The 27,077-nt window shown below is 34.8% G+C and overlaps 1 protein-coding gene across 5 annotated transcripts in view; it reads left to right on the forward strand.

Moving 5' to 3' along the window:
- The window catches only part of LOC140501243 (lipoxygenase homology domain-containing protein 1-like), a 680,545-nt gene that overhangs the window by 531,452 nt on the left and 122,016 nt on the right, over positions 1 to 27,077 (forward strand). For all 5 annotated transcript variants that reach the window (XM_072604606.1, XM_072604605.1, XM_072604607.1 and 2 more), the window contains 5 exons: positions 8,092 to 8,223; positions 11,343 to 11,524; positions 12,054 to 12,140; positions 15,666 to 15,798; positions 18,854 to 19,005. In XM_072604606.1, coding sequence (XP_072460707.1) covers positions 8,092 to 8,223; positions 11,343 to 11,524; positions 12,054 to 12,140; positions 15,666 to 15,798; positions 18,854 to 19,005 — 686 coding nt within the window. The remainder of the gene's footprint in view (positions 1 to 8,091; positions 8,224 to 11,342; positions 11,525 to 12,053; positions 12,141 to 15,665; positions 15,799 to 18,853; positions 19,006 to 27,077) is intronic.

Genomic DNA, 27,077 nt, shown 5'->3' on the forward strand with positions numbered 1-27,077 from the left:
ACTAGTAGATGCTTACTAAATGTTTAATGACTGACTGAATAGTAAACTCACTGTACTTTGCTTTATCAGAATTGGCATTTAGAATACACAGGTTTTATTTCTGGTTCTGCCATTTAACTTCTGTGACTTCAACTAAGCCATTTCAACTTTGCCCTCTGTTTAGATACATAAATGTGTAATGGGGAAATGAATATAATAACAAAGATTGGACTTATTTGCTAGTTACTCATTATATATGTATGTATGTATATGTGTGTTTGCATATATGCATGAGAGATGGGCTGTCAAGTGACAGTGGCTCTTGATGAGAGGATCTTTCCCTCCCCATATTTATTTACATACATGTACTCATATATATGTTTATATGCAAGTGTATATACATGCATCTAAACAAATGTATGTATATATATACAATGCATATACATATACCAATGTATGTTGCTCATGTGTATAATGCATGTGTATTTATAACACAATATGCATATGTGTATGTATATACATATATGTACACACATACATGCCTATACATATGTGCACAAAGAGAGAAAGAGATCCCAAAGTCATAGGGGTTGTAAAAAGTAGAGCTGAAAATATAATCCATGCATTCTAAATTAAAATTCTGACAAAACAAGATGTCTTTAGATTAATATAAAAATAAATTCATTTAAAATTACATCTGTTTCTAGATGTCAGTTCTTGTATAATTATGAATATTAAAGACTGACAGGTTTAAGTGGTAGGGCTTGGTAATTTTCAATTGACATTTTTACCATTTTTTTCCATTTTAAAATTGTCAGGCAAGGATGAAAAAGAAACCCCATTTTTCTCTTTAAGGTGAATAGATATAAAATATACATGTGTTTCTACATATGTATTGTCAGCATAGATAAACTATTCTTCTTTCTCTGTGTTCTTTACTGGAATAACAAATAGAGAAAAGGAAAATGTAGGGAAGAGAAGTGGTTTGGACCCATGATCCTATGATTTTACCAAAGTGGAAGATTCATAATGTAGAAATTTTCTCTACCAAAGAAGATCTTCAATTTGTCTATAACTGACAATCTCAGTCATCTGTGACATTGTGAATGTAGGTAACTTGGCCCTAGTCACATGCCTCTGTGTCAGATACAGACCTTGAATTCTGATTTTCCTGATCTCAAGGCTGACTCTCCCTGCACTCCCTTTCCCTGCACTGACATGTTATATCCCTTAGATATCCTATAATTAAAAAAAAATAATTCTGCTCTACCTGTTTGAAGAATAGTTGTTGAAACCATGCAACATGTGCTACTTCAACTAGGTTCCACCCTAACAAAAAATGGTTACATCTCTTTAGTGGCCCATAGGAACAGCAGTGCTGATATAGTTACAATAAATTTCCTACAAGAAATGCGAAGTCACTAAATTACAACAAAATTCCATTACAATCATTTATTTTTCCCTCCCTCCCTTTAAAGTTCTAATTGCATGTTCAGTTTTCACTTGCTAATTTACTATGCTCTTTGCAGTGTCTTCAGGGACCTGAAGAGAGAGAAGCTGAAATATATCTCATTTATTCTTGACTTACATTTCAGCTCCTATTATCTTTTGCTGCATTATACATCTTCAGCTTCCTACAATACCCACAAAAACAAAATTAGTCCAGTAACCCACAGACTTGGAGGTCTGTGCCTTAGTTTCTCCCTTATTGCTATTCAAATGTATCTTTTTAAATTTCCTTTTACTGATTCACTTCTGAAAAGCTGAAAGGCTAGGCATCACTTCTCTTAGATAAGGAATGTGATTTCTAGCAAAGTATTCATTATAAAAAAACCCCCAACATTATGCTACAATGAAAATTTATGAATGTATAGGTTGCTGTGGTGCAAAGGACTTTGATGTTTACTGAGAGAGGTGATATGTTGTGCAAATATTAAAAAGGTCTTAAAAATATAGATTGCTAACTCACGATTTTTGCCTTTTTTATTTCAAGCATTTCATACGAACTATCGAATTTAATGAAAGATGAAGTCATTTTCCTAGAAAGTCACCAAATGACAAATATTCACTCCAATGATATATCAATGATGTGTTTTTGAAGAGAAAATGATCAATTTGGGCACTTGTTGCTTTTGCTTCTGGGTGGTTTTTTCCCAACAAATTTTGCTGGACTTCATTAATTCTTGGCATTTACCTTCATGATTTCGGCAGATGATACTATTTGTCTGTCAAAAAGGAGATACTCCTTCTGTTTTTTTTAGAGAAAATTAAAAGTCTTAATCATTTCTCATGTATGTGTAGAACCTTTCCAGGCTAGGATTTACCCAGATATATTGAGAAGTATCATCTACAATTGGGTATCATCTAGTACAATGGAACTTAATGTCATTTTCAGCACACCTATCTGATGTCTGGTTTCTTAGACTTTTTTACAATTAAAAATTAATTTTCTTTTTGTATGATTATTTCTATTCTTTTTGCCTTATTCAGTTCAGCTTAACAAACATAGCATTTACTTAAGAGAAGTATAAGATCCTGAGAGCTGTATACATCATAATAAGAGTACATACAAAGAAAAGATCAGGAAGCATATTGCAGTGGTTAGGGTACTGGATTTGGAATTAGAAAGTGGAAGACCTTAATTCAAATCCTGGCCCTTTGGCACTGCCAGAAAGTTGCTAAAATATCTCGACCTTAATTCCTCACCTGTAAAATTAGAAGATAGGGCAGTGGCTGTATGTTGCTTCTGTCTCTTAAATTTTCATAAATCAAAGTAGACTACGAAATTCAATAAGGGAAAGAGTAGGCCTTATTATCTACAAAGAGGCTGTAAGATTATTCTGCAAAATTAAAAAAAAACAAACTAGTTTTTAAAAGTGAAAAGTTTTCACTTTGAAAAATGAAAAATTCCATCATACAGGTTATTATACTGACCTACTGATTAATAATAAAGAAATATTTGTTCTTTGACTCAGAGCTGGGAGGTATTTTAAAGATCATTCAATTTAGCCCTTTCATTTCATGGACAAGGAATGTGAAGATAGCAGAGATGTAGTGATATGGCCAAGGCCATTTTCCTAGTAAACAGCAGAGTCAAGAAGGAGGTCTGACTAACCTATTACCTATGAATATAACCTACGAATCAAATTCAAGTTTTAAAACATAGGATTGAATCATTAAATTCATTTCTATCTAGAAATATAGATTTAAATAAGAGCTTTCTTTGATATATGCTTCTTGGGGAAGCATCTTAATAGCACTGTGAGGGAGTGAACACATCTTCCATTTATTTTAAAACTGTAATAGTTATTTATTTTTAACATTCTTTTCTTTTTAAATTTGGAGTTCCAAATTTCCTCTCTCCTTTTGATCCCTTCCCCCGCCCACTGAAAAGACAGACAATAAAAGATCAATAAAACATGCAAAATCATGCAAAACATATTTCCATATTAGCCATATTTTAAAAAGCAAGAAAAATAAAGAAAGTGAGAAAATTATGCTTCAATCTGCAGAGTTCATCAGTTCTCTTGCTGAAGGTGGATAACATATTTCATTGGGAGTCTTTTGGAATTGTCTTAAATCATTGACAGATCAGAATAACTAAGTCACAGTGGATCATCATTACAACCTTGCTGTTACAATGATCACTTTGTATTGTATTCATGTCTTGACATGTTTTTTGTCTGAAACTACCCTCATCATTTTTTATAGCACAATAATATTCCATCACAATCATATGCCACAACTTGTTCAGTCATACTCTGATTGATGAGCATCCCTTAGATTTCCAATTGTTAGGTACCATAATAAAAGCTGCTATAAATATTTTTATATATGGAGGTCCTTTTCCCTTTTTTATTATCTCTTTGGAATACAAACCTAGTAATGTAATTGCTGGGTCAAAAGGTATGTGCGGTTTTATAGCCTTGTGGGCATAGTTTCAAATTGCTTTCCAAGATGGTTGGATCCATTCACAATTCCACCAACAGTGCATTAGTGTCCCAGTCTTTCCACATCCCCTCCAACATTTGTCAATTACCTTTTCTATCATATTAGCCAATCTCATAGGTGTGAGGTAGTACCTCATAGTTATTTTGATTGGCATTTCTCTTATCAATAGTGATTTCAAGTCTTTTTCAAATGACTTTAGATAGTTTTGATTTCTTCTTCTAACATCTGAAAGTTCATATCCTTTGACAATATACCAGTTGGGGAATGATTCTTATTTTTATAAATTTGATTCAGTGAACTAAGATGACAGGGTAAAGGCAGAGTGACAGAGCTCTACCACAAACCTCTCAAAATACCTTTAAAAATGACTCTAAACAAATTCTAGAGTAGCAGAACTCATAAAAAGATGTAGGGAAAGAAATTTCCAGCCAAAGATAACTTAGAAGGTCAGCAGGAAAGTCGGTTGCATCATGGTGAGGGAGGAGTTCATTTTAGTGAAGGCAGGCCACACCAGCACAGACAGGGCTATGGCAAACACAGACTGAACCACTGTCAGCAGTGGAAGTTTCCAGACCTCTCAGCCCACAAGATGCCAAAGACAACTTGGGACATCAGCCAAAAAAGGCTTTTCACACCTAGGTGAGAGTGGAGCATAGTCCAGTGCAGGTCAAAGAAGCACAGCCCCATGATAGCAAACCAGAATCAGGCCTTTGGAGTGAATAAATTAGCAGCAGCAGCAGCTGTTTCCAGAGCTCTCAGCTCACAGACAGTAAGGGGACAGTAAGGGGGTCAGAAGGAGATTACAGGGATCTCTTTGCGAGTACTGAGGCAGGACTCTGTTGCTTTTTCCATACTTGCATCTAGGTTTCAGTCCTGGGTATCAGTTCCAAGATGAGGAGGAACACTAAAATAATGGATCTTGTGGCAACAGTGAGGCAGGGGGGTGTCCTTCATCACAGCTCCAGGGCAGAAAAAAGTGATTGTGGTTTCTTACAGACCAGCACTCAGGTCAGGAGAGTAGTAAACACTTCTCCTCAGCTTGTAACACCCTGGAAGAACTAAAAACTTACAGGTCCCTAGAAATAGCTCTGAAAATAGCTGCACAAAATCCCTGAAGCTTGGGACAGTGTGCCATCCATGCCAGAAGCAGAGGCCTACTTTAAGAAATAGATAAAAGTCAAGTAAAAGGCTGGAGAAATGAGCAAACAGTGGCAAAAAAAAAAAAAAAAACAAAACCTCTTGACTATAGAAAGTTACTATCGTGGCAAGGAAAATCAAAACACCCACTCAGAAGACAGCAAAGTCAAAGCTTAGGAGCATCCAAAGCCTCCAAGGAAAATAAGGATTGGCCTCAGGCCATGGCAAAGCTCAAAAAAGGATTTTGATAATCAAGTAAAAGAGGTAGAGGAAAATTGGGAAGAGAAATGAGAGTGATGCAAGAAAGTCACGAGAAAAGATTTGACAGCTTGGTAGAGGAGATACAAAAAAATACTGAAGAAAATAATACTTTAAAAACAGACTAGGCCAAATGCTAAAAGAGGTCCAATAAGTCAATGAAGAGAAAAATTCCTTAAAAAGCATGATTAGCTAAATGGAAAAAGAGATCCAAAATATCACTGAAGAAAATAATTCCTTAAAAATTAGAATGAAGCAAATGGAAGCTAATGACTTTATGAGAAATCAAGAAGCAATAAAACAAAACCAAAGGAATGAAAAAAATAGAAGGCAATATGCAATATCTCACTGGAAAAATAACAGACCTGGATAATAGAACCAGAAAATTTAAAAATGATTAGACTTCCTGAAAGTAATGGTAAAAAAAGAGCCTACATGTCATCTTTAAAGAAATTATAAAGGAAAACTGCCCTAATATTCTAGAATCAGAGGATAAAATAAAAATGGAAAGAACCCACTGATCACATTCTGAATGATATCCCCAAAAGAAAACTGTCAGAAATATTATAGCCAAATTCCAGAATTCCCAGGTCAAGGAAAAAATATTACAAGCAGGCAGCAAGAAACAATTCAATTATTGTGGAGCCACATCCAGACTAACCCAAGATCTATCTAGCAGCTTCTACATTAAAGGACTGGAGGGCTCAGAATATGTTATTTTTGAGGGCAAAGGAGCTAGGATTACGACCTAGAATCTTGTACCCAGAAAAACTGAGTATAATCCTGCAGGAGGAAAAATAGATATTCAATGAGACAGAGGACTTTCAAGCATTCTTGCTGAAAAATCCAGAGCTGAACAGAAAAGTTTACTTTCAAATACAAGACTCAAGAGAAGCATAAAAAGATAAACAGGAAAAGGAAATCATAAGGGACTTAATAATGTTAAAATGTTTACATTCCTACATGGGGAGATGCTGTTTGTAATTCATAAGATCTTCCTCATTATTAGGGTAGTTAGAAGAAGTATATATAGACAGAGGTCACAGGTATGAGTTGACTACGAAGGCAAGATATCTAAAAAGTAAAATTAAGGTGTGAGAGGAATGTACTGGAAGAAAGAAAAAGGAAGAGGTATAATGGGGTAAATTATTGTACACAAAAGAGGCAAAAAAAGGTTTTTACAGCTCAAGGGAAGAGAGAGGAGTGAGTGAACCTTACCCTCATCATAATTGGCTCAAAGAAGGAATAACATACACATGCAATTGGATATAGAAATCTTTCTTACCCTGAAAGAAAGTAGAAGGGGAAGGGGATAGAGAAGTGGAAGTATGATAGAATAAAGGGCAGATTGGGGGAAGAGGCTGTCAAAAGTCAAACACTTTTGAGGAAGGACAGGGTGAAAGGAGAGAGAGAATAGAATAAATGGGGGGGGTGATAGGATGGGGAGAAATATACTTAGCAATAGTAACTAAAAAAAATCTTTGAAGCAAGTTTCACTAATAAAGGTCTTATTTCTCAAACATATAGAGAAATGAGTCAAATTTATAAAAATAAGACCACTCCCCATTGATAAATGATCAGAAGATACGATCAGTTTTCAGCTGAAGTAATCAAAACTATCCACAGTCATATGAAAATATACTCTAACTCACTATTGATTAGAAAAATGCAAATTAAAACAATTCTGAACTACTACTTCATACCTATTAGATTGGCTAATAGGACAGAAAAGGTAAATGACAAATGTTGGAGGGAATGTGGGGAAAATGAGACATTAATCCACTGTCAGTGGTGTTTTGAACTGATTCAGCCTTTCTCTAGAGCAATTTGGAGCTATGCCCAAAGAGCTGTAAAACCATGCATATCTTTTGAACTAGCAATATCACTATGAGGTCTGTATCCCAAAAGAGATATCAAAAAAAAGACTTATATGTACAAAAGGATACCCATCAGTTGGGGAATGACTGAACAAGTTGTGATGTGATTATGATGGAATACTATTGCACTATAAGAAATAATGAGCAGGATGCTCTCAGAAAACCTGAAAAGACTTGCATGGGATGATGCAAAGTGAAATATACTGTGTACAAAGTAACAGCAATATCGTGAGATCATCATCTGTGAATGACTTAGGTATTTGCAGCAATATAGTGATCCAAGACAAGTCTGAAGCACTTATGATGAGAAATGCTATTCATCCCTAGATTAAAAAAAACTGTTGGTGTCTGAATACAGACTGAAGCATACTTTTTTAAACTTTATTTTTTTGAGGGTTTTTTTTGTCTGTTTTGTTTTACAACATGACTATTATGGATATGCTTTGCATGACCACACATGTATAACCTGTATCAAATCGCTTGCTTTCTCAGTGGAGTAGGGGATGGAGGAAGGGAGAGAATTTGGGACTCTTAAAAACAAATGTTAGAAGTTCATTTTTTTGTGTAACTGGGGAAAAATAAAATACTAAGTAAAAATAAAACAAAAAATAAATTTGAATCAGTTCTATACTCAGTATATATTAGAGAAATGAGGACCTTCTTAGAGAAACTTCCTGCAAAATTTTTTATATTACTTCATTGTCTATGGTACCTTTTAGCAAAATTAGTTTCCCTGATGATGCCTTTTAATTAGGTCTCTTTTTACTTTCTCTGTGTCTATGATCATGATTGCTTCCTCTGCTTTTCTTACTTCAATTGAAGCATATTAGGTTCTGCTCCATCCCTTTATTTTATCTCTGTATCTTTCTCTTCCATTTATTTTAACCAGATAATTGGTTTTTGGATGAAGTTGTTATAAAGGAAGGACAAACCTCTGTCAACACTCATATATTTGCTCATCAAAACTGGATCGGCAAGAATTCAGAAAAAGAATTTAGTGAAGTTATAATTCCACTGAAAGGTAATACTGGTCTTGTTATTTCAACGCCATTATGCGATTGCTTAATCTAGAAAATAATATAATAGTTGCCATTATGTGAATAGTTCAACTACAATCCTTGTAGATCTAAATAGTGCTTCAAATTTCCATATGAACAGGATTAATTAACAAGGATTCAAAGGTCAATTCACTAAACAATAAATGAAAATGAATAAAGTTAGAGGTTTATTATCTTGAAATAAATCTATCAAGAATGGTGCCGACAGGTTTGGGTATTGGTCTGAAAATATTTTATCAGTTTCTTTAATATTCAGGAGAGTCATCTTCCTGAATATGACTATGTATCAGTGGACTGTGTATAAGTTAAAAATAAAGAGAATTTGAAGACCAAAATGGTAGAGCTAGATCTTTGCCCATTCACTCTCCATTAAAATAATAGAATCTCAGAATATTGGACCTGACAGGTACCTTGGAGACATATTGTCTATCTACTTTGATTTACAGTTGGGACTGAGGCTGAAAAAGGTCACAGAGTAAAAGACAGATGATTGAAAATCAGATGGGTATAAGCCTACATATCTGGTCCACAGAGTGAGATCTTATAACTCATCAACTTAAAGCCCATTTTGACAAAGTTCATGAGCATTTTTGTCCTATTTTTGTACTACAGTTTGTCATGAAAATAAATGAAATAAGCACATTAAATTCAATAAAAGTTTAGAGGTATAGGAAAAAGTTACTGAGGTCATCTATTACAATTCTATCTTCTTACAGATGAGGTAACTGATATCTTGAAAGATAAAAGGCTTTTTTAAGGTGATAGAACTCAGACCTTTTGACACTCAATGTCAAAAATAAGCTGGCAGTCTAGGTATTCAACCTAGCCAAGTCCTTATGAATGAGTCCCTGTCAGTGACTAATTTTCACAACTGCTTTCTATAACTTTTTTATGAAGAAAATTTTATACGATAATGTTGCTTACAATTTTGTATATTTTAGAACACAAAAGCTATTATATGTATTGTCATTTTAACAATAATTTGATATTTTTGCTTATGTGCAATTATGAATTCATTTAATACATAGTAACATATTATGTAATGTAATTAGATATTGTGTACAATACATGATACTAGTGGAAAGCAAAATTAGCTCCAAACTTATAATTCATCTTCAAATTATACTTTCATAGAGCTTTTTTCTCAAAGATAACTGACAGCTGTCTATTGTTCATTAAAAATCTACTTCAAAGCCTAGTAGCCTACAAGTATATTAATAAAATCCAGGGGAAGGATCGCAAATTAGTCAACTCATTATTTTTCAACAGATTTGTGAACAATACAATACAGCTCTTTAAGTAATACAAGTGGGGACACGTTGCTATTTTTATAAATATTGTTTAAAATTCTCAGATTCTTAAATGGAAGCAAGATGAACATTCAAAAACAGAAAATTCTCTTCCTCCCCTGGGTTACAATTGGGAATACTGCTGAATTAGCCCTACATATTTCTCTTGTATGAAAACATCCAAAGAGCCTGGTTTTTATTAATGGGAAATTCTTAGAAGAGTTAGACGCCTTCCAAAACACTGCTTCCTAAAACTCTTATTTCTTCATAGTCATATTGTATTGTCTCACTTGATTTTTGCAACAATCCTGTGGAGCAGATAGTGAAAGTATGATCATTTCCATTTTCCCAATAAGACATTAAATAACTGCCTCCAAATCATGCTATTAATTAATCATAAAGCCTATGTCTTGAGACTAAATTCAAAGTTCTTTTTATTACCCATACTAGCTCACTCACTTACTCAGAAGCCTCTCCTGTCTCCTCAGATTGGCATTCAAGGACTACCACAGCCTAAATCCACCCTGCCTAGCCAGCTTTATCTTTCTTCCCTCTGTGAACCCTTTTGCTCCAGCCAGGTCATTTATGAGAGTGCTTTCCACAAACAAACAACAAACAACAAACAACAAAACCCGTATGTCGTCTCCACTTCAAAGCTTTACTTATCCTATTTTGCTCCTTTCTGTTGATCCAGATTCTCATCATTCATTCATGGTTTGTCTCTAGATGTGTCTCTTCCAGAAGACTTTTTTCATAGTCCTCATTGGTTTCCCCCTTCTCTGAACTTCTGGAGTACATTTTGTCTGAAACGCCAGTTTTGTCCCTTAATAATGTAATAACTTGTGTGGTTCTTTCATGTGTATTTCACATCATTACACATACAGTAGGTACTACATCATGAAGCTTTTATTTCGTGTATACTATGTATCATGTGCTGTGCTAAGAACTGGGGATACAAGTACAAGTCATTAAGTCATTCCTCAATCTCTAGGAGCTTACTTCTAAGGGGCGGGGGGAGGGGGTTGGGGGGGTGGGAGGAGGAGATAATACAGAAAGAGGAAATAGAAGTGAGGGAAACAGGCACACAAAGGAACACTTTGGAAATGGCCCAGAAGTGATGTGGAAGTCTGGTTCTGTGAAAGCACATTATTCAAAACCCAGGGTCCCAAAGGTAGGGTCTAGGTTCTGATGACAGGAGTATGAAAAGGATAATTTTTAATGAGTGGGTATGCTTTCGGGGTAAGTAACTTCAAAACTGGAAATGCTTCACTTAAAGGGATTTATGCATCTCTAACAATGATTAAATAGAGTACTTTGAGATTTTCAAAGCTTCTTTTCATTTGCTCCTCACAACAATATTAAGCATTAGCTGCAATAAGTATTATTTTTCTCATTTTATAAATGAATGAATTTGAGAGGCTGGTATTTATCATAGTTACAAATTTCAGAAGCAAGATTTGAAGCCAGGTCTCTACTGACTCTGAGCCTGGTTAGTGCTCTTTCCACCTTGTGACACTGGCTGTTGCATTTAATTATTTTTTCTTCCTTCCTCCCTCCTTCCCTCCTTTCTTCCTTCCTTCCTTCCTTCCTTCCTTCCTTCCTTCCTTCCTTCCTTCCTTCCTTCCTTCCTTCCTTCCTTCCTTCCTTCTTCCTTTCTTTCTTTCTTTCTTTCTTTCTTTCTTTCTTTCTTTCTTTCTTTCTTTCTTTCTTTCTTTCTTTCTTTCTTTCTTTCTTTCTTTCATCCTTCCTTCTTTTCTTTCTTTCTTTCTTCTTGTTTTTTTTTTTAATTATAGAGGTAAATGTGATCCCTGCATTGATAAAAGACTCCCATGTTACCAGCAGAGGTCAGTGGCAAATGTGGCTCTCTGCATCTCCTCTACCAGAAAACATTCCAGATATTGAATTGATTGTATTTGGAATGAGAGGAAAATCTCCTGCACAGAAAATTAAGAACTTGAAAAACAATCCATTTTTGGTAAGTTTACATGAATGTTACCTTTTGTTTCAGTCTTGCTAGTCTGTCAAATAGTATTTTAATTGGCTGACTGAAAAATAATGATAACCATGGCATTTGGACTGTCTCTCAACTCTTGTAATTTGCTGGGTTAATCTCACTTACTTGATAAATTTAAAGTCACTGAAAAACATGAAGAAACTCTATAGAGAGATGTGGTCAGCAGAACTTCCAGTATGCCTTTTCAGACATAAAAGGATGCATAAAAATGCAAAATGCCTAAAAATTGTTTTGAATCATTTTGCCAAATCTCAGACGCTACCCTATCTTGGCTGCCTTCTTGATAATTCAGTCTAGCTGCTTGAAATTTTTCCCCCAAAAGGATGGAGCTTTCTGTTGCTTTAACAAGAGTGTTATAAGGAACTAGCACTGCTCATGTGTCATCCTTTTTTAGAGACTTCCAGAGACATAAAAAGCATTTAATTATGTTCTGGAAAGATCAATGTTCACAAAGTCTTTCTATTAATTCTATTTTTTTTTAATTTCCTAGTTGCACATTGATGACATTGGTGACATCACAAAAGTTTCTTTTATATTGCCTGGCTCATGTTTGAAGAAAGGCATTAAGCTACACAAGGTACTGTTCAGTACTGTATATAAATCATATTGAAATTATTGCAAGAAACATATTCTTTGAACCAAACCTTTTTGGAATATTAAATTCTGCTTAGCTTAGAAATAAATCATTTCCTCAGTAAATAAACAGTATTCTTCCTCCCCCTTGAGAAATGGTAAGCAAGCTGTTATAAATTTTTGGAGGGAAAGAAAGACCCTTAGAAGCCTGCCTCATTCATTACCTGTCAAGGAGAATACCTTTGACTAAAATGCACAATGAGAGGGTTGGAAGAGATGGCTTCTGAGTTTCTTTCCAGTTCTATGCTTGTGAACTGTGATTCTATGATACACAACCTGAAAAGGAGGTGAGGTTTAGACATGGAATGCGATAAGAGGGAACACAGAGGTTACACTGGAGTCAGGACTCTGTTATCTCCCAGGAGCTTTTGCTAAGAGGAGAAAGTTTTCCTAGACTGCCTTGGAGTACAAGAATTTTCTGATGGAGAAAATATGAAGGACCTCAGAGTCCGGGTTAAGGCACTGTTTCTAGTTTGATGCTGACACCTTCCCTTTTTCTCCCTGATCATGAGATTGTTTATAGAAGAAGAGTGTAGAGTTCAAAGAAGCTACTTTACCCTCCACACATAAAAAAAGACATGATATTAACACCTACTAGGCTATGAATTGGAGAATTTCATGAAATGCTAGACATTATTTGAAGTGGAATTTTTACCTGGATATTATCATCTTTCTAGCTTCCCATCACTCCCATTTCCAGACAAATGTTCTGTTTTCCTATCCATTCTGTCTTCTTCTCTCCCTATTTTACGTCTTGTGACTTATATGCCATTAACATTTATAGAGTGATCACTGTGTGTAGGATTTTGGGCTACAGTTGTCTATACCACTCATTTGGGACTCAATGTTTGCTCTAATCTTTATCCTCTGTGTTGCTCCACTCTGATATGGGAAAGACTAGTCTTCCTAACTAGATTATAGATGTGCCATACTCCTTGGCATCACTCAGATAATGCAGAATGATGTTATGCAAATAATAGGCACTAAATAGATATGATGAATGGATCAATTATTTAACTAAAAAAGACCTCATTGCCTTCCCCCACTATTCCCCGTGGTGTCCTTCTTTTTCCATCTCTTCTTTTCTGAACATGCATGTCCTTTTTAATATCATCATAGTCCTGCCACATTTAATTTTTTGGATAGAAAATGAATGTGAAATATGTAACATCATGAAATGAAAATTACTGACCTAGTAGGAAAGGGTGATTACTTTTGTTCTTATACTGGTTGTCATTAGGGATTTGTTTTTGGTTAATTCTTGTTCATGAGAAGAAAAATTAGAATAGGAATATTGAGAAGATTATGCCGAAGGAAAACATACTACCAGGTTGAAAATAACCCAACAAAGTTTTTATTTATTTAAGAAAATCAATTATATCTAAACATTTCTCTTGAGAAAACTAGATTTGCCCGAAGAATTTTGAAATATAAGTGCATGCGATAAAATGCATTTAAGTCAACAGTGACTAGTATAGGGTTCAATAATGTGAAAAGACTGCTGTTTCTTTGGAGTTCAACCTTGCTTAAGAGTCTCTAAGTGAAAAAAGACAAATTCTGACTCTGGTTATTCGAAAAACAAAGCATTTATGGAGCAGAAAGGGGAGGCATTAGACCAGGAATAGATTAGTTCTCCCATTTGGAGTATCACAGGTGAAGGCTATTTATATTATAGGGTTGGGAGTGAGAGCACATCAATCCTCACCCTTAATGATACAGTAGTAAAATCAAAACAAAGTAGGAATTTGCCCCTTAGGGCAGTGTGAGGAATTGGGTCTGGGCTGAACAGTGAGATGGAAAAGGAGTCTGCATTAAACCAAAAAAAAAAAAAAAGGAAAAGAAAAAGTGAAAGAAAAAAAGAACTGAGACTGACACATTTTTTAAAAATGGTTTGGGGGAACTTAGTGATTTAGGTCTACGTTGGGAGGCAAGGAGGAGTTCATGTTTTTCTATGTCATACAATCTTAGACATAGTTCTATAGAAAAAGGAATGAGGAGAGGAAGACTATATAACATAACGAAGGGATAATGGGAAAACTAGACCCTCGTTAGTCTCTCCTCCCTTTACACTGAAAAACACTTAGCAAGAACACTGTAAATATTAGTTACCCAGAAAACAGTGAACTCAAACAGCAGAAGTGGTCAATATAATCTCAAATAAAGAAAAAGTAAAAGGAGATAAGGTTAAAGATATGGTCAAGAGGCATGGGGGAAAATTATATTTTACACATGTACATATATATATGGAATATATATATAGCACCTAAATGCATAAGGGAAAGTAGAACTGAAATGAATTAGGAAAGAATAAGGAGTTGGACACTACTGTATTTCAAAGTATATTATTAGGCAGTTATCAAAACTGTCTTGTACTGGATTTTGAAAAAAGAAATTGTTGATCAGTACAATAAGCTACATAAACAATACCTAGAAACAAATTCCGACAGAAGTCCAAGGTTTACAAAACTCAAGAACACAAACTCGTGGGGAAAGAAGTTTTACATTTGACAAGCATTGCTGGAAAACAGTCTGACAAAAAAATAGAGTTCACTTAGCATGCCCTTCTTTATAACATATAATTATATTCCAAGTAGATGAATATTCTCAATGTAAAGCATTGTATCATAAAACAAATTAAAATGGAATACACAGCTACATATTGCACAATTATAGATGGAGGATTTTTTTAAAAATAATAAGACAAGTAATGGAAGAATCATGAAAGGCAAAGTAGCCTAAAGAGCTATTAATTAAGTGGATTATATCCATCCACTTAGAAATTAAAACATAAAATTTAAAAATATTGTTAGTTCATTTAAAATAGCAATAATAAACCTATTATGTATTGACATAAATAGCATGTTTTTATGAAAAATTTGAATAATTTTCCAAAACAAAAAATAATGAGAATTATGGCATTATGTTGTTTTACATATTTTTCAAATCTCCTTAATGTTTGGCTTATAGACGACAGTACAACTCTTACATTAGCTTCTGCATTGAATCTGTTGAAATACTTTTTTTAAGCGTATGCAAAGAAAATTGTCTCATACACACACATATAGTTGCAAAAGAGAAGTATTTTAATATGGAAATAGCATGTTAGTATTGTTATGAAAACTAATTTAACCTCTAGGATACACCCCCCACCTCCACACCCCCACCAAATAGTCTCAGAGACCTCTAGAATTCCATTTGCAGTACCATGAGAACTACTGGACTGTGGAACTGAAAGTACACTAAATCAGTGCTCGTGGATGGGTGAATTAATTCAATCATTCTGGAAAAAATTTGGCGTTATACAACCAGATAAAATCAAGTGTTTGCTATATCAATGTTTCTTAAGTTTTTGGTTACTTTATGTTGAGAACAGTAATAGTTTCAATACTGTAGATACTTGAATGACCAGAATCTGTCCACTGAATAGAAATGAATTAATAAGACCTGAATTCTCTTCTGTTGCTGGCAGCTCCGGCTCAAAGACATGGATACGAAGGAAGAACTGGCCTTTTATGTGGCAGACCGGTGGCTCTTTGATGAAGATGGATCAGAAAGCGTGACGGAGCTAGCAGCAGTCAGGCCAGAAAAGGAACCCCTAAGAGGTATCACTGCTAAAATAAGAAATAACTCTCCACATTTTTTTTTTCTGAAATGTTTCATTAGGTTGTTCATTTCACATTAAAAGGGATCTAATCTTGGAGAAATCTCTTACAGTCACAAGGAATTCCGATATGCTTTAGTCTTACTTCTATTTATAAGATTAGCACTAAAAATCAGAACGTTGAAGACTGAGAACTGGAAGGGGCATTCAGGGCCATCTTGTCCAACTCCCTCATTTCAGAGATGATGAAATTCAGGCTCAGAGAAATTCTCTGATTTGCCCAAAGTCACCCACATAGTAAGCAGAGCTGGGATTTGAACACAGGACCCTCAATTCCAAATCCAGCACACTTTCCACTGTGCCTAGAACATCTACTAACTTAGACAAGTAATTTTATTCATTCATTTTAAATGTGAGGGAGGTCTGTGTTTGGTTTTTAATGCTCCACTGTGGTACTAACATAGTAAGATTTTTTTAATGGTTACTATGTTTTATAATTTAAACTTAAACCAGAATGGAAGAGGAGTCTAAATTTGGGAAGAGGTTGATGCATATAATAACTAGTAGTCAAATAGTGTTTTAAGGTTTGCAAAGTACTTTATCAGTATCTTATTTGATCCTTACAACAACCCTGGGATATAAGTGGAATTATTTTCCCTGTCTTACTGATGAAGAAACTGAGGTAGGTAGAGGTTAAGTGACTTGCCCAGGGTGACACATCTAGGAAGTGTCTGAGGTCATATTTGAACTTGGGTCTTCCTGATTCCAGATTCAGCAGTCTAGCTAATTGTTTACCTAGCTGCACCTCAAAAGCTTCTGTTACATATGTCTCTCTCTGGATGTGTTATAAAAATGGAGAAATTGTTTTTTATGCCAATTCTGACTAATTCTGCAGTGTGTGTGTATACACACATATACACACATATGTATATATTTGCACACATATAGACACACAATAAATATAGGCACATACATACATGCTACATACATACATACATATACATATATGTTATATACATACATATACACACATGGCAGTCTTTATCACAAGATGTGTAGAAATGGTTGAGCACAGACTCTTAGCAACTTTTCTGTTTCAGACCCAGAAGGCTGGTTAAGTTGGTAAAAGGTTTCATAACTCTTTTTTTTCCTACAGTTAACACTGCCCTTGCCAAAATATTTTCGTCATGCTGCCTAAAGGAACATGTACTACCTAACAATATGCTGTCATCTAGACATCATGGTAGATAATAATTATTGCTATCAGTGGGAGATGCTAATGCATATTGAAGGGGAGAGTTGAGCCACTTTGCCAGAGCGCATTAATTGGTAGTGGCAGCAATTATCTCACTGAGAGCCTAATACCCAGTGCTGCTGATTTGGAACAGACATAGGAATCTCCCATTGTGGTTCTGTCTCTCCTTGTTCATAAAACTCCAGAGAAGACAAGGAAGCACTAACTCAATTTAAAAGCTATAACTAATATGAAGAGAACTTACTTAAATAGCAGCTTTTTTCTCACTCTGAATGGAAATTAGAGTATGAACATGGATCTAAAATGTGGAATTTGGATAATATCTGAAAATGGAACCTCATCACCAAAGAACTCTGAGGCTTAATTTTTCACTCTACTGTTTCTCTGGGCATTCTTCAAAAAAGGAAGTCATGATGGCACTCTATCATATTTAAGTAAAAGATGTTAGCTGACCTTGAGAAAATCATAAAGACTGTTTCTTTTCTCTTCAGGCATAATACCATGAACATAGCTGATATTCAGTACATCTAGCTCAACCCCTTCACTTTACAATTAGGGAAAATGAGACCCAGAGAAATGACGACTTTTCCCAGGTCAAGGAGGTACTACTACTTAAGTAGTAGAACCACCATTTAAACATAGTTTTTCTGATTCCAAATCCAGTACTTTTCAATCTATCCCACACTAACCAAGGCCAATGGTTGTTATTTCTAATGCAGTTATTTATATTAAACATTGCATGGATGAATAAAGCTTTTATTTACCACTTTCCTTTTACAAAACACCATACTAAGCACGGGGTATAAAAATAGAAAAATAAGACCATCCCTGTTCTCAAGCCACTCACATTCTAAGGAGGAAAACAATGCATACGGAAGGTTTCAACTGCGTCAGATAGAAAGGTCCCATAACATTAGAGTACAGTGGAAAAACAAATGGTAATGCTTGGATTTCTTTTTGAATTGTCATTTCTACTGAGAAGTTTTTGAATCATATCAGTTTTGTAGTTGAACTATTTGACATTATAAAAGACTTTGATCAATAGATGTGGTAATGGTACCTGCAGAAACTGTTGCCAGGCTACATATCCACAGGGTTCCTTCCCAGGGTGACTGAGGATGCTAGGTTGGAAATACTGCTATTCCAAAGTCTATTGGGTTCAGGATCCTTAGCTTTCTCCACCAGCATCTGAGATAAGATGGTATTCAAGGAAGTGAAGATAGTGATTCAACTCATCTGGCATCTGCTACATTCTACATCCCCCTTAGGAAACCCTACTGCTTCAGCTAGGCTTCCTTGACTATCATGTGAATGGCATTTGGTTGTCTATTGGTAGTGATGGCCATCCAGAAATTTTCTGTCATGATGATAGCTGTAATGGCTGGGCTAGAAGCAAAACTGGTGATCTGGGCAGTGGTGCCACCCTCAGGGCTCCTGTGCTTATCCACCCCGTTGGTGGCAGTTGAAAAGCAGATATTACTGGGGATGATGAAGAAGGTTCCTTCTCCACAAGTTCTTTCAGTGATGGCTGTGTAGTGAGGCTGGAAATAGATCTGGTGGCCGGGAAAACCCTGCCATCCCCAAGACTTATGGCTATCTTCACCAGGGTTGAAAGGGGAGATAATAGTCAAGGGTAGAGGAGTGGGAATTTGACTCACCAGACATATGCTGCCTCGTGTCTTTCCCATAGGCTACATTGCTAATTCAGTTAGACCAGCTTACCTGTACTGTGTGTATATGTTATCGATCCCTGATTGTTCTTTTTTGTTAAATTTACCTTCTTCCTTTGCTTTATTTACAGACGTGCTTTACTTAGTTAGTATCCACACAGGGATACAACCAGCATCAGGAACTGATGTGGATATGTTTATCACAATATTTGGGGAAAATGGAGACTCTTGTCAAAGAAAACTCAGGCATTCAGGATTAAATTCCCGTTTTGAAAGAGGCCAGGTATAGTATGAGCTAAAGAAAAAACAACTGTGTGTATGTATGTACATATTTGTGTATAAGGGAGCGTATGTGTATGTGTATGTGCCACAGGAAACCTGCTTAGCTTTTAGAAAAAAATCTTTTTTACAAAAGAATGATTGGCAGAAGTGACTAATTTTAGAGAACAGCTTCCATCATGTAGTAGGTGGACAACAGATATTCACTGATGATGTCAAAATGGTTATGGGTTTTTATCATCACTGTGACTATTGAGTACAACAAAAGTAGCCATTGAGAAATGGTGGCCTAACAATGATTCAGATATAATTAGAAAAATAAGAAATGATATTATGAGCTCCTAGGATGACTCTTTTGAATAAAAAATGAGTGTGCTTTATTTTCCTTCTGCTTTCTTTTAATTTTTTAAAATCCTTTCTTAAATATTCATTTCCAGCCATATCCCCAACCTGCTTACCTTCCTGTGTGAAAAAGATTTTTTTTTAAATTCAGCAACATGTCAGCTGTGTCAGACAGCATATGCAATACTCCATAGTCATAGTCACATAGTTCTTCAATGAAAGGGGGGAAATGCATTTCTCTTTTCTGAAGTCCCTCAAGTTAGTTCACTATAATTACACAATTCATAGTTTCATTCTAGTTGTCTTTCCGGATACATTGTTACACTCATCAGGTATATTCTTTTCCAAGTTTTGCTTACGTCATTTCCTGTCATTCATATGGCTTTCCTAGTTTCTGAGTACTTTTTATATTCATCATTTCTTCTGGAGCAATAATACTCCACTATATTAATGTGCTCATATGTTTAGTTGTCCTCTCATTAACCTGTTTTTTTATTTTTATTCAGCTATTTTCCTTTAAAAATACAATTTTTCTGATATATTGTTTTCATATCACCACATTTTTCAGTGAATCTCTCCTCCTCTCACTTCCCATAATCCTTATAACACATAAAAAAAGAGAAAAAAACTTCTGTATAACTAACCAATATGTCAACCAAGTTTAATGTTATGTTTGGTATCTTGCTGCCATAGCCCCCACCTTTTCCATAGAAAGGAGGTAATGGAATTTTTTGTTTCTCTTTCTTAGGGCCGAGTTTGGTTTTGTAGCATCCAGATTCTATTATTTTGTTGTCATTGTTTTTTCATTTATGTTTTTGTAGTTATTGCTTTTCTGCTTCCCTGACTTTCCATTGTGTCAGCTCATATAAGTCGTTTCATCCTTCTCTGTATTCATCATTTCCTATAGCACAGGAATATTTCATTAAATTCATATACTACACCTTGTTTAGTCATTTCCCAATAAATGGACATATACCTTGTTTGCACTTCTTTACTACTACAAAAAGTTTTGCTGAAAATATGTTGGTGTTTATAGAACTTTTCTTTTTATCATTGAAAACCTTAAGCCACATGTCTAAGAGTGTAATCTCTGAGACTAAGTGAATGTCTATTTAAATACGTTCTTTTGGAAATTCCAAATGTGTTCCAGAATGGTTAAATCAATTTTCAGCCTCACCATCAATGTTTTGGTATGCCCATCTTTCCACAAATCCTCCAACATTGACGATTGCCATCTTTGTCATCTTTGTCATCTTTTGATTGTGAGATAAAACCTCAGAGCATTTTGGTGTGAATTTTTCTTATTATTGATAATTTGGAGCATTCCAAAATTTTTCCTTTAAGAAGTGTTTGTTTAGATCCATTAACCTTTTACTCATGAGAGAATGACTTTTATATTTCAGTATGTTGCCTTTATAAATTGTATATTATATACTCTGTCAAAGATATTTGATAGAAATATTTTCCCCCTAGACCATTTCCCTTCTTATCATAGTTGCTTTGATTTTGTTTGTACAAAATAATTTCACTTTCATGTAAGCTAAGTTTTCCAATTTACCTTAATTCATTATTAAGAATTTTCTTACCCCAGCCCCAAAGTTATATCTATGAAAGTTACCTAATCTAGTTCTTTTGTAATCCTATTATAATGTGACTCTTAAGATTTAGGTCATATTTCCATTTGGGTTTATATTATGGGATATAAGATACTTTGGTCTGAACCTAATTTCAGCCAGTCTGTTTTCAAGTTTTCCTAGCAATTGTCGCCAAACAGGGACTTTTTCCCTAGGTAATCCCATTTATTTTCCATGACAGAAAGCTTTTCTATGAAAATTTGGGTAAATATCCTGCTTTGCCCTCCCTAGGGATATATGCCTGTAAATCAAGATCTGTGGGTAAAGTGAATGGAATTGTTAGTTCCTTTTATTTCACAAAATTCAAAACTGTTTTCTAGAATTGTTTTGCCTCAGTTTTCTAAAATAAGAAAGTAGAATGCAGCTGTAAGAAAACCACACAAAATGAACATGTTGCACTTAGATGTCTTTTCATTCAACTCAATATAAGATGATGATGAGGATATAATTTATGTAGCTCTTAAAGGTTTAAAACTGTTTTATACATGTTAACTCATTTATAACAATAATCTTGTGAGGCAGGGGATTTTATTATCACCTTTGGTAGAGGAAATTTCCTCATCAAGTTGGTCCCTATATTGAAAAAAAAAAAACAGGTATATTTCCTATCTGAGTGTTTGAGAAAGAAAATGGTAAAGACCAAGCTAGAACAGAAGCAAAAAGGACAAAAAAAGATACTAAATGATGGAAAATGCTGATGGATATTTCACGTAACATTTAGCGAATCCAGTGTAGGGCTATCATAAATCCATGACTCTTTCCTTTTTTTCTTTTCAACTTGTAGGCAGTAAGGTGGCACTGTAGATAGACAACAGGGACTTGGAATCAAGAAGGCATAGGTTCAAATCTTATCTCTGACACTTACTAAGTATTATGACCCTGGTCAAGTCATTCAACCTGCCTGCATTTCAATTTGTCCACCTCTAAAATAGTGTAATCATGTAAAATATTTCCATATTAGTAATTTTGTACAAGATAACTTGAATTTTTTTTAAAAAATTAAGAAAAAAAGATGAAAAAATAGCAGGCTTCAGTCTGTATTCAGTTAATATCTGTTTCCCCACCCCATCTGGAGGTACATAGTATGTCTCATCATTAGTTCTTTGGGATTATCTTGTATCATTGTATTGTTGAAAATAGCTAAGTCATTCACAGTTCTACATTGAACTACATTGCAGTTACTGTGTACAACATTCTTCTGGTTCTGCTTACTTCATTTTGCATCAGTTTATATAAGTCTTCTCAAGTTTTTCTGAAATCATTCTGTTTGTTACTTTCTATAAAACGATAATTCCAATACATTCATATGCCACAGCTTATTTAGCCATTCCTCAATTGATTATTGTTCCCTTTTTAAAACAAATTGTTAATACCTCTTCTATTATCTGTGCACTTGTTTTAAGAAATGTGATTGCCAAAGAAATGTGTGGGAAAAGATAGGTTCCTAGTATTTTAGCTTTATTTGATTATAAATTGACCAATAAGTATTCCAGTGTTCCAGGTAATATGTAATGGAGTACCTACATATGGCCATGGATAAATGTGTTAAAGTACTATAGCCATAGCTTTCTAGAGTTTATCTCCAGAGCACTTAGTGCAATGACTTGGGGAGGGCTACAGTACTTTGGTCCGTAAAATCCTGGCATTGAAGGGATATCATGTCATTTAACCCAATTTTTATATCAATCATGAAATCTATCAACCACATGGTTAATATGACATTCATCTTCAGCTTGAAGACCTGTATTCATTGGGAACTCATTACTTTAAGAGTAACTCAATCCATTTTTTTTAGACCTTTAATTTCAAGATTTCTAATTTGTCCTTACAGTGACTTGAAATCTGTTTCCTTATAATTTCTACAAAATTGGTCTTGGTTCTTCCCTCAGATCAAGTAAAATAAATACACTTCCTCTTTAGACCCCTCCAAATATTTGAAAACAGCTACTTTCTCTACCCACATGTTCTATTATTTGGGCTAGACAGCCATTTGACCAATCCTTGTATGACCTGGATCGTTAATGCCCTTACCATTCTGGTTGCCTTCTTGAAGAGTCCATCTTCTTTGTCAATGTATTTCCTAAAATGTTGGACTGAGAAGTAGATACACTATTCCAAAAGTGGCCTTATCAGAACTGAACATTATTTATTTTAGACACTAAAATTCTGTTAATGTGTTGCCTTTTTTTTTTTTTAACACCAGTGATTATTATTCAGGGTTTGTCTTTTTCCTTTCATAATGTCTTTGTAGTCCCAATTTTTCCCATACTGTATTTGTTTTATTGATTTTTAAGGGAAGGGCCTCATATTGTGCTTGCATTTTTATCTTTAAGTTAAGAGAATGACTTTATATTTCTCCCAATTAAATATTTCAACTGATTAACTTCAGCCCAACTTTCTATTCTATTGAGTTTTTTTTTTCGTTTGAGGGTAGGAGAGTAGGGTATCCTGATTCATTTTATTAGTTATCCTTCCTAGTTTCAAGTCTTCAATCTATTTGATAAGTTTGCCATATGTAGGTCATCCAAGTCATTCTAAAAAAATGTTCAACAAAATGGGGACAAAAATAGAGCCCTGAGGCAATTCCTTAGAGGTTTCCTGCCAGGCTGACAGTGATCATCAATAAGTAATGCATTTCAGGTCTGGTCATAGTATGATTTCTAAATCTACCTAACTGTTATCCCCAGCCCACATATTTCTAGTTGAAGTGAAAATTGGTCTAGAAAAAATCTTTTAATTATATTATTATAGTAATTCCTGAGTAGAAGTAGAGCAAAAAGATGGTCTTGATTCAGAGTCACCTACCTTTCCATTTTTGTAACTGACCAGTAATTCTCTATTCTTGGATCACATAAGACAACAGATGACATAAAATATGGCCAAGCATAAAAAAGAATAGTCTTAAAATATGTGAGAGAAACACGCATGATTTCATGTGATATTTGTAAAAAGAGGTCTGTAAATTATTTTTGAATTTCACAGTTCATTTGTCAATTTTTGTGTAAAACACTTAGATAAATTAATGAACACTTATTAGATGCTTACTGTGTGCAAACACTGATCTTTTTTTCCTACTCTGAAATAGAATAATAAAACCCCTTTTCTTTTTTTGTTTTTCTCTTTTTCTTTTGGTCTGGGATAAGGCAAAGACCTGTAATTTCATTAATATAGGAAACTCCCAATGTGGAAACTTCTTTCATCTATGTACATGAGGAACTCCTGTGTAACTTAAAATTTTTCCCTGGGACAATGAGAGGTTAAGTGACTTGCCCAGAGGCTCATACATAGTTGATATATACGGGAGACGGAAATCAAACCCATCCTTTCCTGAACCCCAAGCTCAGCCTTCTCTATAGTTTTCTTTTGGTTCTATAAACCATTTAAACCAGTGCAGTTATCATATCAGATCAAGCAATGCCAAGAGTCAGAGTACCTGGAGTACAATCCTTCCTCTGACATCTGCTGCCTCTCTGGCACTCAGCACATAGTTTAACCTCCCTACATTATTCCCCCAGAAACTCACTCTCCTTATTTGGGAAATGAAGGGGGTGGACTGGATAGCTCCTGAGGTTTCCATACAGATCAAAATCTATGAACTATTAGACTAGATGTGAGATACAGAACAGTTTTTCCTCCTCTCAAATTGTTGAATTGAAATGTTGTCATTGGCACGGATAAATAATTCATTCTAATTATGGTATTTCAAAAGCCATGCAACTTTATCAGTTATAAACTGAATTAATTCAGCATAAGGAGCTAACCTTGGAACCAAGAAAACCCAGAATCAAGTCCTGCCTAAGATACATGTTGAGTGTGCATTGGTGGGTAAATCATTTAACCTGGCAGTTCTCTAGGAAAATCCTTAAGGTGGTAGAGGTGGTGCCAGCCTGCATTGGTAGAGGGAGTTTCCCTACCAGAGATTTCCATAGGACATTGAAATGATGAACAGGTCAAATAGCTATTTTTAAGTTTAGACATATTTTTGTTTACATGATCATAGAACAGAAAGAGGAAATAGGCTGGGTAGACTTCAGGAAATTACAAAACCCCTTTAATGATCCCAAGCTTCCCCCAAAAAACAAAGGCTCATCATTTTAATATCATATTCAATGGTTGTTGTTTTTTGGTTAAAAGGAATGCAACACAACAATCTTAAATGGAAAATGAATACAATGAGGATAATAGAGAGGGACATGCAGGTGTAAGCATGTTGCAACATATGACTTATGTGGAAATTGGAAGAAGAATAGGAATAAAATATATAATTATGGAAATAGATGATAGGAAGACAAGATAGGCTAACCATGTGTTTAATGAAATTGAAGAATGACCAATGGACTGCTCAAATGCTTCATTGCTATCATCAGGATATCAGGAAAAAGTCACAGACATCTCTAGCATGGTGCAACTACCCTCTATGGTACACTTATGGGAGGATATGAACAAGAAATCCACAAGGTGGACTGTGGTAGATAGGCTGTGAAATGCATTGTGAGAAGAGACATCCAAATCATTGAAATCTGAGGATCTAACTAAATGGCTTTTTTGCCCATGTTTTAAGTTTAACATGAATGAAAAATTTCGCCATACCTGAGAAAGCTCAGTTGAAATTTGGGTAGTAACTTTAAAATATACCATTTTTGAAATCCAATACTAATAACAAAGCTACTATATTACTGGACAGTTTAATAATGGGTAAAAAAATAAAACTCTGAGAAAAAAGTACAATGACATGAAATAATATTACTAATAGGCTGGAATAAATAATATGCTGAATTTGATGAGAATTAATTGAAAACAATAGATGATTCTGTCCACTACTGTCTAATGTCATGAATTGGTAGTGGCAAAGAGTGGTGGGAATGATTAACTTTAAGGAACTTTCCAGAAGTGAAAAAAGACAGAAAGAATCCTTGTAGTAGAGTTTTTCAAAGTTTAGGGTCATACAGATTGACAAGACAGAAGATTTTGTTTTTAAACTGTCTAGAATACAACTGGAAAAAATGAGACTTCTGTAAAAAGTAACTACTAAGTTATTTACATCATTTTCTCTACCATTTCCTTCTTTAGGTCTCATGTAGAGAAATTAAAGCATATATGGGAAAGATTGAACTGTGGTTAAAAATAATTCCTCTCTACCATTTTCCTTTCCCTCCTGTGTGCTTTGTATGAAGTAAACTTAACACTGGACAGCCGTTCGGGGGTGGGTAAAGAGAGTTTGGACTAAATGACTAAATGAATTTTTCCCCTACCCTCTATTTTTTTCATTTCTGGTCTTTTAGTCCTTCCTGGATGGTTGAGTGGTTGGCAACTAGTGAGATTTAATCTGCTTCTTCCATCCATCTGGTCTCTTTTATGTCACCCACACATACACCCATATATCCACCTACACATAGGCTGTGTCTTACAAAAACACAGTGAAGTAGAGAATTGAGGTAATTATCTGAATAATCCAGGCCAAGAACTACTTTCATCCAAACTATCTAGACAATTAGGATAAAAATATTTTTGATATAAGTCATCTGGGTTATTGCTTCAATCCTCATTCAAAATTTGAAAATATATATGAGAACCAGAGAAGACTGAAAATTTGATTCTCTGGGCAATGTTATGAACAGGTCTGTAACTCCTGCTGTGTGTTGATAGATTGGTGTCCATTTTTAACCAATTTAGAATTATACAAATAATGCAATAGATTACATTTCCCCCACAGTGCCACCAACTTGTCATTTTAAGAGGGCTTTCAAAACAGACAATAATTCAGTAGCCCCATAGTGGAATAGAGGAACCTAGAGAATGAGACTGAGCTAATCTCACAGTCCAGTTTACATATCATTCATACTTACACAAATACTTTAATTGCTTCCATGGTTTTTACTTTCCTTGCAGTCACTGAAAATTACTTATTGCTGAGGTCCCCAAATATATCCAGGGATAGACCTTGTGATATTATGAAAAGAACACGAGATTCAAGTAAGATGTTTTCTGTTTTGAAGTCATGTCTGACTCTTTATAACCCCATTTGAGGTTTTCTTAGCAAAGATACTGGAGTGGTTTGCCATTTCCTTCCCCAGCTCATTTTATAGATGAACAGATGCAA

This window comes from Notamacropus eugenii, chromosome 4 (genome assembly GCF_028372415.1).
Source record: "Notamacropus eugenii isolate mMacEug1 chromosome 4, mMacEug1.pri_v2, whole genome shotgun sequence".
Lineage (NCBI taxonomy): Eukaryota > Metazoa > Chordata > Mammalia > Diprotodontia > Macropodidae > Notamacropus > Notamacropus eugenii.